Source organism: Hippocampus comes, unplaced genomic scaffold, assembly GCF_001891065.2.
Source record: "Hippocampus comes isolate QL1 unplaced genomic scaffold, H_comes_QL1_v1.1 scaffold155, whole genome shotgun sequence".
Lineage (NCBI taxonomy): Eukaryota > Metazoa > Chordata > Actinopteri > Syngnathiformes > Syngnathidae > Hippocampus > Hippocampus comes.
The window spans coordinates 2,246,484-2,261,411 of NW_017804967.1; the positions used below are offsets into that span (position 1 = coordinate 2,246,484).

At 43.0% G+C, this 14,928-nt stretch overlaps 1 protein-coding gene across 4 annotated transcripts in view; it reads right to left on the bottom strand.

Annotated features, from left to right (window-relative positions):
- The window catches only part of rasgrf2b (Ras protein-specific guanine nucleotide-releasing factor 2b), a 40,190-nt gene that overhangs the window by 16,136 nt on the left and 9,126 nt on the right, over positions 1–14,928 (bottom strand). For all 4 annotated transcript variants that reach the window (XM_019889213.1, XM_019889232.1, XM_019889223.1 and 1 more), the window contains exons 2-7: positions 6,005–6,111; positions 4,992–5,139; positions 1,691–1,780; positions 1,469–1,605; positions 562–678; positions 370–449 (exon numbers count right to left, since the gene is read on the bottom strand). In XM_019889213.1, coding sequence (XP_019744772.1) covers positions 370–449; positions 562–678; positions 1,469–1,605; positions 1,691–1,780; positions 4,992–5,139; positions 6,005–6,111 — 679 coding nt within the window. The remainder of the gene's footprint in view (positions 1–369; positions 450–561; positions 679–1,468; positions 1,606–1,690; positions 1,781–4,991; positions 5,140–6,004; positions 6,112–14,928) is intronic.

The following is a 14,928-nucleotide window of genomic DNA, read 5'->3' on the forward strand; positions in this document are numbered from 1 at the left end:
GTCTGAAGCCATTTGCTGCCATTTACTGTGTGCTGGCAGTTTCCTTGATGATGTCAATCTGAGCCCGGCCCTCTGTTTTCAGAGGTGAAACTGCGGGGACGTCTTGTGGCCTTGCTGCTTATTGTCTGTCGGCACAGTGATTGTGTGTGCGTGTGCGTGTGCGTGTGTGTGTGTGTGTGTGTGTGTGTGTGCGTGTGTACGTGCGTATCTACGGCTAATATTTGAATAAGACAATCTGCATGTGGGGAAAATGTGACAAAAGTGACCTTGATGTCACCGAGTGGCTGCATACAATGCATCCTGCTGTGTGTGTGTGTGTGTATGTGTGTGTGTGTGTGTGTGTGTGTGTGATGTCAGGCGAAAGCTTACCCAGCACCAGAGTGGGCCAGTTAGCGATCCTGGCCTTTAAGCCTTGGTGGAAAATCTCATGCAGGAACATGATGGTCTCACTGTAATGCAACACAGCGTCGGTTCACGTTGCCATTTGAACAGCTCGCTCTGCATAATTAACACGTCTGGCGCTTGATTCGAGGCGAAATCTGTCCGCTGGTCAGCGCGCACCTGTTGAGGAATATGCTGCTGACGTCGTCGTGGCTGATGGGGGGCTTCTTGGAGCTGGCGGCCATCCTCAGAGGTCTGAGGAAGCAGTTGACCAGGATGTAGAGCTGGTGGACGTACCTGCCGTCATGCGAAGAGACACAGGGGCAAAGACGGCGTATCTGCACATGTATTTACAGTGTTCCTTTGCGGTACCACGGTTCATCGGTCAAAAAGGCACAGAAAAGCAAGTATGGGCACGCTAGAAAATGAACACATTGTCCTTCAGCGGTTAAATCCGAGTCGCATAATTGATGGACGCCTCGATGTGAACCAGTGTCTCTATACACCGTAGTTTTGCTCAGGTTTCAGCTTTTTTGTTCGTGGATTTTTGGAAAAATGTGTGTGGATGCAAGCTGCTGAACCCTGTAATAATAGTTATATCTAAAAATATATTTCTGAAACTGAAGGTCCGATTGCGGGCAGCACGGTAATGGACTGGTTAACACGTCGGCCTCACAGCGTTGAGGTGCAGGGTTCGATTCCAGGCCCCCGGCCTTCCTGTGTGGAGTTTGCATTTTCTCCACGTACTCAGGTTTCCTCCCATACTTCAAAAACATGCATGGTAGGTAAATTGAACACTCTAAATTGTCCCTTGGAGTAACTGTGAGTGTGAATGTTTGTGTATGTGTGCCCTGCGATTGGCTGGCAACCAGTTCAGGGAGTACCTACTGCCCAAAGACAGTTGAGGAAGAGGACGAAGAAGAGAGGACGTCCCTTCAGTGAGACCTTATTATATTGTTACTGTGTGTTGTGTTTGTGAGATCAAAGACCGGTATTTCGGAAAATACAGTGCACTGTAACATGCTTCCTAGTTCAATTAGCTCATAGGTGGAATGGTCCATGAGCATTTCAACATCTGGAGACATACTCTGTCTCTGCTTCCACCATGTTAAAGACAATCTGGTTCCGCTTCCTCATGCTTTCGGCATGAGGAGAACAGATGTAGTCCTGCACGATGATCTTCCACTTCCTGCGACACAGCCAGCCCCGCATGAAGCTCTGCACCTAAATTTAGACAAGTATAAGTAACGTGGAGCAGCTACAATGATGAAGAGGATGAATACGACCACTTGCAATAGGGAACACGAACCTTCTTGATCTTTTTGATGTCCGGATCTTCTGTTTCATGGTTGACGTGATAAGGCCTCATACGCTCCTTGGTTTTGTTCAGAGCAATGATCTGCATACATAAATTGTATCATAGGTATAAAATGTAAATTGCAAAAATGTCAATTGACACGAAATCAATAATGACTGCTTTGAGTTAAATAAAATAATAATAATAATCTGGGTGTGTGGGAGGCGGTGGGAATCTCAGGCCCTGGGACAAATTTTCCTGTTCTCCGAATGGTAGGTCTGCCCCTGTGAGGCACAATACTGACTGCCTCACCTCACACATTTGTATCTGTGGTTTTATGCAATCGCCAAAACTAAACGTGGAACATACAAATTTTAAACACATCAGCCTGATGATGGAAAATGCAGAGTGCATCATATAAGTGCCTGATTATTTATTCATCATTTGCTTACAATGACTTTTTTCATGGTGCCGGTGAGGCTCCACCTCCCCTGACTCTCCTGATCTCATGCCCCTGAATCACACACAACAGCTGCATCCAAAATGACTTTACAAATACAATTAGTTTGGCAGACACCTAAAAAAAAAAATCTCCCCCCAAATTTTTGTTACGCACGGCTTGCTAAACTGAAGTTGTGCTGACACACCTACTGCCACACAGAACAAGTTTTTTTTTTTTGTTCCAACACAGCTCTATCTAGTGGAGCTCATGGTAAACTGACACACAACTAACTAAATACGTAAAACCCTTCAAAACAGAAAGGAACTCCAGCATGTCGTTGAATAAATGACACATCAATGAAAACTGAATACGATTATCTCTTGTGTGGCCAGTGAATGTGTTCGAAGTGGTGTATATTTTATTCATTTGCGTATCGTTTAGAAATGAAACCAACAAATGTTATGCTACTGTATTGCATATTGGTGACCAAGCAAATCGAAGGGAATTTACTTGACTCTCAGGGCATGTTGTTTGCCTGGCAGCAGCAAAATGTAAAAGGCTTTTAAAGACAGCTCCTTTATGATTGTTACATTAAGTCCATTCAAAGGAGTAATATTTAAAAATGTGACATTTCATGGCAGAGGGCAAGAAAACCACCGTCCATCATTCCAAGTTTGAAACACAAAATCTTGCAATGAAACGAGAGGAAGAAATTTCGCCTGGCATTTGGAAATAATTCCTTTCTTTTTTTTTTTTTTTTTCAAAGGCAAGCAGAGCGACTAAAAGCTTTTTTTTTCCACTTCTTGGCAGCGCCTGCTTCTGTGTGTAACATTAGTTGTTTTTTGCCTTGCAGCCTTTTTGCATGAAACTGAACTCGATACACTCAAAATATGACACACTCGCAGCAGCAGCATCATGCAAATGCTTGCAAAGATGAGGCTGCCAACTGTTGATAGTTACAGTGGCTAGCTGGTTTAATTATTCATAAACACCGAGCACCACACACACACACACACACGCACACACACGCACACACACGCACACACACGCACACACACGCGCACACACACACACACACACACACACACACACACACACACACACACACACACACACACACAAGTGTGTTTTTAATGAGACGGATCGCCCGGCTGCACACTGGCTCTCAGCTGAAAATGTTTTTTCATGTGCGGCCCCATTACGCAAGCAGATGTTCCCTCATAATAATTTTTAAAACATCTTACGTTAGCACTTTGATGATCTGCAAAGGATCACGGCGCGAAAACAATACAGATGAATTGTTTATCAGAGCAATTAGTGAGACACAATACAATACATGGCGGTGGAGGTGTGATTTATAGAGATGAGAGCTGCTGGTCCCCTTGGGGCTAATTGCTGCTTAGCCCACAAATTCCACATTCACCAAGCACTAGCATGTTGGCAGCCATTCTACATAGCACCTCTGCGCTTTGTTAAAACACACAATATGCAATCAAGTAGTAAGAAGTCGTGGTGATGTTCCATGAGGGGCGGATTAGGTATATTCTTAGCAATAAATAGTTTTCAAATGGAGTTAACAAATTTTGGGGGGCAGGGGCGGTGGGGCGCGGTGTCAGAATATCTGAAAGAAAAGCAGGCAAGCACACAAACAACATGCAAATTTCACATAAGGAGCCTGAGCTGAGATTCGAACCCAGAGCCTCTTGATTGTGAGGCAGAATTGGGAACCATTAACCGCCACCATACTATGCTAACCCTGATACGTTTTTGGAGTCATTTACATGAAAACCGCAACTGAGCTTTTAAATGCTGATGAATGAAACCCACAAATTCTGCCCGGCAACGAGTCGCAGCAGTTTTATCAGAGCTGTCTTTTTAGCAATCCATTCATTCACAAGAATGACGCCACACACTCATCAACTGGTAACTCGAGGAGTAATCATCTCTATGGATTTTTCTTGTACTATGAGCCGATAATTATCTGCGTTTGGGTGCTTATGTGAGCGGAATCAATCAAGAAAACAACAATGCAAAGGTCATTAAAGCTTGAACCAGCGTGTCTGCGTGCATGTGTTTGCGTATGTGCATGCTTGCGTGCGTGCGTGTGTTCTACAACTGCAATACAGAAGGGACAGGGAGTGTTCGATAAGTAGAACAGTTGCTTGTCAGATGCTTGTAAAAAAAAAACGTGATGGCTCGTCTTTATTCTCCTCCTACGCCGCGGAGCGCCGATCCAGTCCCTCCACACAACAGACGTGCACGTGCACGCACACGCGCAACGCTTTTCAACCTCCAGGGACATGAAGTGCATATTTTATTCTTCTCCTACGCCGCGGAGCGCCGATCAATCCCTCCACACAACAGACGTGCACGCGCACGCACACGCACACGCTTTTCAACCTCCAGGGACATGAAGTGCATATTGCAGAGGTAAACATGTGCCTTTCCATGGCAGTTGGTCTCTCATCAAAATGACAGAAGTACATACGGCGGTGATGTACACGGTGATGTTTTGTGTTTGGCATGAGGCTGAATCCAGCATTTCATGGCAGTTGGTCTCTCATCAAAAAGACAGAAGTACATACGGCGGTGATGGATATATATGTTTTGTGTTTGGCATGAGGCTGAATCCAGCATTCACTGCAAATACGAGAAATACGCGATGAGAAATTATTTTGAAAAAAACATTAAAACCTTGCAGCATGATTTCTTGCACTGCCAGTCCTTACCCCTGTCATGTACAACCACAAAAATATTAAATCAAAACTAAACATTATTACCTTCGTAAAATCAAAAGAGCTCTTGTGTTGGAGCTCAATGAACGCCAAAGGCGTACCTAATCAAGTGTCTCTTGTGCGTGTTACTCGATACCTCCGCCTTCAGCCTCTCGATCTCGGTGTCCTGGTCCTCCAGTTGTGTGCGCAACTGATTGGCCGCCACTTTTTCTGTCTCCACGATCTGCACCAGGTGGATGTATTTCTGCATCAGCACTTCTCGCTCGATGATGATGTCGGAGTAACTGAAAGGGAGGGCGTAAAAGGTATGATGTTGAAGAAATGTCAGATTGTGCGGCAATATGGGAAAATGTGAATGAATGCTGTATTGAACAAGCAATAACATTTCAAAACATACAGAAGATACTGTATCCAGTATTGCCACTTCAGTCACAAATAACACCATAAAAATGCTAAGATTGTATTTCCTTAATGCAGTACAGTATTTGTTTTTAAAAATACAGTGAGTGAGCCGAAATTGTATTTGTCATAAGCTTTCTTTTTTTTTTTGGTTTTTTTTTGGTGTCTTTTATCACGCTGATTGTTTTGCATCATCCGTGCACTGATGCCCCAAAATGTTGATGTTTCATTTGTATTTATTAAGAGACAGAAATGGGGTCCATTTTTTGAAAATGTGAGCCGGGGATATTGGTAAATTTTGTCAAATCAGTTTAATTCTAGATGAATGTGGACGGCCTCAGAATGTGAAGAAATTTGATAGTAACCCACTGGGCTATAAGAATGGTACGGTTAAAATGATTATGGTGAAAATGATTAGCTAGCTAGCTAGCTACCTAGCTACCTAGATAGATAGATAGGTAGATACCTCCCGAGATAGCTAGCTAGCTAGTAGCTAGCTAGATAGAAACACACAAATTTATATCAGTGTGAAGCTTTGCGGGATGGACTTGTGAAATCCAGCTAGCTAGCTACCTAGCTAGATAGCTACCTTGCTAGCTAGCTAGCTAGCGAGCTAGCTAGATAGATAGATAGATAGACAGATAGATAGTAGTTAGCTAGATAGAAACACCCAAATTTATAGCAGTGTGAAGCTTTGCGGGATGGACTTGTGAAATCCATGAGTAAGCCAGTTGCTGTGCCTTTGTGTACCTGGCCTGCTGAATGGCCTCCACCCATTGGTCGCACTCGACCTCCTCCTCCGCTCGCAGCTCCAGAGGCTTCTGTCCATCATGGCCGAAGACCACGAGGAAGTAGTGCTGCAGGTGAAAATGAAAGAGAAAGATGGGCTTGTCAAACACGAGAGCGGAGAATGCACTCCTCCATTGCAGACATATGGAGCCATTTCTTTTTGCCGTAGTCTGTTTCACATTCTTTCACAGCTCAGATTCATTCAATAAAAAAAAAAAGGTGTAGAGGCCTCAACACACATAAGATGACTAGACATTCACCATCATGGTGCATTTCAACATTTAGAAGTGCAGTTTTAACGCTGTTCACCAATAGGTAGCAGAGAACACTTAGTAGCCTGTTCCTCCTCATCAGAGAAGAAGAATATTATTGTTGCTGTCATCTGTGATTGATTTTGTGGCACTTTAGAGTCACTCAAGTTCATGGAAACTCTTTCAACACTGAGACAAAGGGAGGATTTAGCAGAATTAACCCGTGTGTTCCTGTTTCGCACACAACTCACTGTCAGGGATTCAACATGCAGCAGTTAATTATGACACACATTCAACGAACAGGTAACATAAACAAATCCAAATGGCAATGATGAACGACCTGGCAAGTACAAATGTACACAAATCTGCAATATATTTATTTTTCCATCACAAGAACCATTCGACAATCCATTGAAAGCGCAGAAAGTCAGTCAACTTCAAAATTAATTTGTAAAAACCTTTTGCACTCTATGTTCTTTTTGCAATTTTAATAAGGTATCTTTCATTTCTGTACTTTCTTTTTAAATTTCTATCGTTCTTTTGTTTTTAAATGTGCTTTCAATTAACTTTTGATTTGACATTGATTTACTTTGTATTGTATTAAATTGTGGACAGAATTTCTGCCCGTCACGGGAGTGCCAGACATCCCGCAGAAATCTGCGGATTTACATCCGTTTGATTTTTACAGTTTGCTGGTCTTAAAATGCATACTGCATACACAGACACGCCAACACAGGCACTCACCTAGAGAACAGAACATACAGTAGTACTGTGTGTAGTGATAGAAGCTTTTATTCAAATGGCCATGTCCTGGGGCACTGGGTTAGCACAAGAGCTGCTATTCTTAGCCAGGCAAAACACACACACACACACACACACACACACACACACACACACGCACACACACACACACACACACACACACACACATACAAGACTTAGAGCGCCGAGTGGACTTTTGCTCTCGTTCTCTCCTCTTCCCTTCCTCTCTCTTTGCACTTCACCTCTCATCCCACTCTACCTCCTCTCCAAACCCACTACCCCTCCACCCCCCACGGCATCCCTTCATGCTTTCATCCCTTGGAGTCTCAGTGAGGATTCAATGAAGCACACAAAGTGCAGAGGAGGCATAGACATTTGCCCCCCAGGTGGATGGACAGGCTCCAGTGCTATCGAGATGGGCTGGAGTCACCGAGGTTATTGGGACAAAATCAGCACCATCTCCTTCCTCATAGCCAGGATTTTTTTTCCGACCATTTTTATTGTTTTGAAAGCACCTGTCACTTTGGTTCTCTTACTGTCGGGGCATAATTACATCAACGCTAATCTGTGTTGTAACAGCCTTTGACAGAAAGGAACCGAGGGATTCAGAGATGGAGTGAAGAAAGAGCTATTATGTAAGATTGCTTTAGCATGTGCATGTTTCTAAATTGTGTCCAACAGAGTAGCGTCTCCATGACAACGCCACATCGGACTCTTCTGCCCGGGTTTTGCGCTTCTACTGTGGGTCGCGATGCCTCTTTGTGTTTGAAACTTCTCTTGATCTATCTCTCAAGTTCAAGAACTAAGAAGGAAAGAGAAGCTGGTGTGTTATAACAGATATGGGGAAATGATGTAAACATTTTAAAAGTCACTGGAACATGACATGTGGATATGGAAGATTTGATACTGCCTGTGAAACGCATGTTTGTACATTAAAAAAGTAGAGCTGAGCGATTTCGAAAAATAATCTGATTGCGATTTTTTTTTCCACACTCACTGTCATGATTGCACTTTAATATGCGGTTATTTTTTCAAGGTCCTCTTCCCTTGCATTTTTTTGGACGAATGGCGATCTCCAATTGCCCACGTTACATGCACGGCCAACAACATCATCCACAAGGGGAAATCTTGCAGTTTATCTGCCAATTTGATGCATGGACCCCAGTGAGTCTATTTCAGCTTCCGCAATGTCAAGCACCGCTATTTTATTCCCACAACAGCATACATTGGCGCAAACGTCCCTCAACGCCCGCTTCTACCTGTGCAAAGTCTACCAAAGTCCACCCATGTGTCCTGTTTGACTGCGCTTTACTTTAGACTTGCGCTCGGCACAAAAATAGGACCCTTTGACTTAGTCTTAGTCTTTTAAGCATTCACAACATCACAAAATTCTACCAAACAAGTGTGGTGTAAACATAAATTTGCAAAGATTACAACAGTAGTTGATGATTGTGGTTGTAGTTTGCTCTGCATCATGCTGACAGCAATTTGTAACATTTTGACTCTCATTAGCTACATATGCTTTAAATATGACTCTCTCTCTCTCTCTGGGCCTCTCTCTCTCTCTCACACACACACACACACACACACACACACACACACACACACATATCCACAGTCATTTCTGAATCACTCACATGCTCACTCTCCCTTCAAATCGGCTCCAATGTACCCTCCTAATCCCTGAGGGCTTCCACTGTACTGTAAGAAATTCCATTTAGACAAATAAAGACACGGGGTGAACACTTCTAGAAACAAAGAAGCCCTAGGAACAATTTGAAGCCTTCCACTCACCTGAATCCAAATCAAGAGGAGCCGCTCTCAAGGAACAGGAGGGAAATGAATCCTGCACAATGAGGGGTGGCGAATTGTAATATTCCCCAGCAATTGTGCATGGGTGGTTAAAGTCTGACAAGCTCACGCACAAAATGAATAGGAAGCAACTGGGAAGCATGGAAAAATGGAACTGTGGTGATGCATTCATTAGGGCAAATGGAAACTGAGGGGATCCTGAAGTATTCATTTTTACTACTGTCACTCAAATGTAACGGTGAATTTCCTGTCCTTTATTCAGCATCACATGCCTCGTAAACATTCCCAACTTTTAGTGCATTGAGGTAAATATTTTCCATTGGAGAAAATAAAACCCCACACAAAAAGTAGATGTGAAATAACGCTGATCTCAACTCATCTCAATTTATTCTCAAGCTTCGGTACTCAGTGTGAAATGTGGACCTGTTTAGTTGAACACAAAGCTGTTATGCTCTTGTATGACTGGCAACAGGTGGCTAAACAGGTCACTCGTACCTTCTGCCAACTAGTAAAAGAGTAATTCATTCTTCTACCTTCGCTATTCGTCACTGGCATAGAACGATGAAGAAATACACATTATTTGAAGTAAATAAAGCATTTTGGGGACAAATTATGTGAAATTGGATAATTTGGCAGCACGGTGTTTGGGACTCATGACCTTAAACAACCTTTTAGGTTGAGCTTGAAGCCTCTTTGGGAAGAATTGTTCATGAGCTACTACAGCTGGTCACTGTGAAGCGACTTGACTTGAGTCCACTGCCACCATACAGCACTATCTGAAATCATAGCTCAAAGGTCCAAGCAAAGAACTGAGTCCACTGCCACCATACAGCACTTGTATCTGAAATCATAGCTCAAAGGTCCAAGCAAAGAATCAAGACGAACAACAGCTTGAATCTCGGAAAAAAACAAACAAACAAAGAACTCAGAGGTGGAGTCACACAAGTGTTTTACATTTGGCCTGACTTTGAACTTGTAATATGAAAACGCCACACTATAGGACTTCGATCGCGACGAACAACAGCTTGAATCTCGGAAAAAAAAAAAAAAACACAAAAAACTCAGAGGTGGAGTCACGCAAGTGTTTTACATTTGGCCTGACTTTGAACTTATAATATGAAAACGCCACACTATAGGACTTCGATCGCAAGTGTGAAATTGGTTTTGCACAGAAGGATGAAACCACACGCGTGCCTTCAGGCTACGTGGTATTAATGAATTGGACGAAAATCACATGCTGCAGGTCATCACAATGCCTGATGCTCTCCAAGGTAATGTGTACATGAATTGCAATTTACACAGTCGAATATGAAGGACAGAAATTTGAAACGGTTTTCAGTATGTTGGAATGCAGTTCGACACCAACGCAAGCTAACCCGTTGAGGGTTGCGGGGACACGTTCCCTATTTGACCTGAGGCAAAAGGTAAACTAGACAAAGACAGACACCCACTCGAGTTTACATATCAGTGAGTAGTAATTGAATCCACGCTGCCAGCATGGAAGTCAGATTGGACTAGAATCATTCTACAAGGTGTAATATATTGGTGGACATCACCTATTTCCATTTCGAAAATGACAAAAGTGTGTGCCCATCTCTTGCACAGACCCCCCCCACAATTCCTGCTTCTGCAATATAAAAGAATGTGTGCCTCGACTGGGCTGATTTTAAAGTAAGGGAAGAAAGGGAGCCGCTTGGATTGGTCGGGAGTTGGCCAAGTTCCATCCCACAGCGGCGCAAAGGCCGAGGGGAATGCGCCTTTTCTACTTGCGCTTGTCGAGCAAAATACCAAAACAAAGAAAACTCCACCCGTGCGCACAATTAGACGACGCTTTACGTTCGACTTGTTCTGGGCATGAAAATAGGGCCCTTTATTTCCTCTTGGCTCAATCTCATTGCTCAGCAGTAATACAGCCAGTGTGGAAAAATATTCACAACATCCCGCCATGTTGGGAATATTCCACAATATAAGCTTGATTTAAAACATTTGCGATGCAATGAAGCTGGAAAATATGAACCGTGATCTCGAGATAGATGACTTTATTCTGTGTTGTCTGTGTTCCTGATAAGATAAAGCGGCTACCACATCTCTGTAATGTGATCTGATACATGGGCGAATGAATGTTAACTTTCTTCAATGTTGATGAAGTTACAGCTTTTTCATAGCTCGGATCTCACCTCATCCACTACCCTTGTGAGGATAAGGAGGGACAATGGGGAAGAGAAAATGAATGGAAGAAAAATCAGTTCAATAAATTCACCAAAATCTGCTTTGATGAAAGGGACTTCATTACATATAGTGGGGGAAAAAAATGTACATATAACATTGCTTAATATGTTAACCAAGATTAAAAATGCTTTAGAGTTACTTTTTAAAATTCAAAATCAAAGAATTGTCCTGCAGCTGATTCAGCCTCTCATGAATTCCCATCCGCTAAATTCAAGCCCTTCCTGACAATGACTACAATCTTCTCATCTTCCCACCACTGCGCCCGCGTCGGCCATTAGTGGGTTAAACCAGCTGGAGAAACAATACAAGTCATTTGTAAAAAGGTTTCGACTCATCCCACTCCCGATCCGCGCTTGTCGTAGTCATTACCCGCCGTTCGTGCCTTGACCCCTGCTGGGCTCTCACAGAGCCAACAAAGTCGACATTTTTTTTTTTTTCAACACGTAAACGTGTATAACATGCTGCAGCAACATAAGGAACAAAACCAACTAAGGATGCTTGATGACTGAGAGCAGTCAAGGGAATGTAGTTCACATTAAGACAAAAAAAAAAAGCATGATGTGCCATTCAACAGAGAGACAAAGGTGTTCCTCTCTTGCTGAGCTTCACAAGAGAATATAATTGCAATAATAATTGTCTGGGGGTTTTAAACCATTTTCTACAGCTCTTATCTTCTTTCGGTTAATTGACCACTACATTTATCATTTATTGGGAGCAGTTTCTAAGGTTTTGCTAATTCAATAAGCAAAGCAAAATAGCAGAAACGGCTTTCAGCACGACGCGGTGCACCTGCACCTTCTACACCAGACAAGCACATAAAGTCAACAAAGCATTTATAAGCATGTGTTTTATGGAGTATCCCCACCACCACGCGGCCCCCTCCACACCTAAAACATGCTTTACTTTTGCAATGTCTGTCTATCACATACAGGAGCGTTGCGGGCATACAACCTGCCGGGGCATAAAAATACCACAAAGAGGATTTTCCTCTTTTGGTGTAACAGCAGAGGTGTCTGAATAAACCGTAAATCTGCTTTACTGTGTTTGTTTTGCCTTTGTGCGGGCTTATTAGCTCAGCACAGACGCTTGACAATCTTAATAGTTGACACTGCAATATACGACATGAAGACCCCGCCGGGTGTGCCACCTCTCATCCATGCGGCCGCCATTGATGTGAGCGGTGACAATAACACCACTGCACACTACAGAGGCTCGTTCCCCTTCAAGCTTTTTATCACCCACTGCGTGTGTGTCTGTCTCTGAAGATTGCACCCGCAACTGTTAATGAAATTGCATTCTGTATGATTGCCGAGCTGTTTTGTCCATCCAGTTCCACAATATAATGACATATGCCACAAGACATACAGTAGGTAGTAGCGGTTGAATCCGGTTTCATGAAGACGTATATCGACAGACCAGCACAGACACCTGACATTTTAGTCAGACGACCACAAAAATGAAGCATTTCTCAGTTTCAAATTCACTTGTGCTTTATTGTATTTGTGGATACATTTACTGTGGTTGTCATATTGTATTTCCAAATGCTTCTCGCATCCGTACAGCATTATAGTATACGGGTGTTAAGTGTCATGAAGATGATGTGTGCTGTACCACGCAACCTCTCGTATTAATAAAGTTTTTGTTAGCAAACGGTAGTTCTGATTGGTCTCAAGCACAGGTGTCAAAGTCAAGGCCCAGAGGCCAGATCTGGCCCGCCACATCCTTTTATGTGGACAGCGACTTGGCTCAATCTCATTGCTCAGCAGTAATACAGCCAGTGTGGAAAAATATTCACAACATCCCGCCATGTTGGGAATATTCCACAATATAAGCTTGATTTAAAACATTTGCGATGCAATGAAGCTGGAAAATATGAACCGTGATCTCGAGATAGATGACTTTATTCTGTGTTGTCTGTGTTCCTGATAAGATAAAGCGGCTACCACATCTCTGTAATGTGATCTGATACATGGGCGAATGAATGTTAACTTTCTTCAATGTTGATGAAGTTACAGCTTTTTCATAGCTCGGATCTCACCTCATCCACTACCCTTGTGAGGATAAGGAGGGACAATGGGGAAGAGAAAATGAATGGAAGAAAAATCAGTTCAATAAATTCACCAAAATCTGCTTTGATGAAAGGGACTTCATTACATATAGTGGGGGAAAAAAATGTACATATAACATTGCTTAATATGTTAACCAAGATTAAAAATGCTTTAGAGTTACTTTTTAAAATTCAAAATCAAAGAATTGTCCTGCAGCTGATTCAGCCTCTCATGAATTCCCATCCGCTAAATTCAAGCCCTTCCTGACAATGACTACAATCTTCTCATCTTCCCACCACTGCGCCCGCGTCGGCCATTAGTGGGTTAAACCAGCTGGAGAAACAATACAAGTCATTTGTAAAAAGGTTTCGACTCATCCCACTCCCGATCCGCGCTTGTCGTAGTCATTACCCGCCGTTCGTGCCTTGACCCCTGCTGGGCTCTCACAGAGCCAACAAAGTCGACATTTTTTTTTTTTTTCAACACGTAAACGTGTATAACATGCTGCAGCAACATAAGGAACAAAACCAACTAAGGATGCTTGATGACTGAGAGCAGTCAAGGGAATGTAGTTCACATTAAGACAAAAAAAAAAAGCATGATGTGCCATTCAACAGAGAGACAAAGGTGTTCCTCTCTTGCTGAGCTTCACAAGAGAATATAATTGCAATAATAATTGTCTGGGGGTTTTAAACCATTTTCTACAGCTCTTATCTTCTTTCGGTTAATTGACCACTACATTTATCATTTATTGGGAGCAGTTTCTAAGGTTTTGCTAATTCAATAAGCAAAGCAAAATAGCAGAAACGGCTTTCAGCACGACGCGGTGCACCTGCACCTTCTACACCAGACAAGCACATAAAGTCAACAAAGCATTTATAAGCATGTGTTTTATGGAGTATCCCCACCACCACGCGGCCCCCTCCACACCTAAAACATGCTTTACTTTTGCAATGTCTGTCTATCACATACAGGAGCGTTGCGGGCATACAACCTGCCGGGGCATAAAAATACCACAAAGAGGATTTTCCTCTTTTGGTGTAACAGCAGAGGTGTCTGAATAAACCGTAAATCTGCTTTACTGTGTTTGTTTTGCCTTTGTGCGGGCTTATTAGCTCAGCACAGACGCTTGACAATCTTAATAGTTGACACTGCAATATACGACATGAAGACCCCGCCGGGTGTGCCACCTCTCATCCATGCGGCCGCCATTGATGTGAGCGGTGACAATAACACCACTGCACACTACAGAGGCTCGTTCCCCTTCAAGCTTTTTATCACCCACTGCGTGTGTGTCTGTCTCTGAAGATTGCACCCGCAACTGTTAATGAAATTGCATTCTGTATGATTGCCGAGCTGTTTTGTCCATCCAGTTCCACAATATAATGACATATGCCACAAGACATACAGTAGGTAGTAGCGGTTGAATCCGGTTTCATGAAGACGTATATCGACAGACCAGCACAGACACCTGACATTTTAGTCAGACGACCACAAAAATGAAGCATTTCTCAGTTTCAAATTCACTTGTGCTTTATTGTATTTGTGGATACATTTACTGTGGTTGTCATATTGTATTTCCAAATGCTTCTCGCATCCGTACAGCATTATAGTATACGGGTGTTAAGTGTCATGAAGATGATGTGTGCTGTACCACGCAACCTCTCGTATTAATAAAGTTTTTGTTAGCAAACGGTAGTTCTGATTGGTCTCAAGCACAGGTGTCAAAGTCAAGGCCCAGAGGCCAGATCTGGCCCGCCACATCCTTTTATGTGGACAGCGA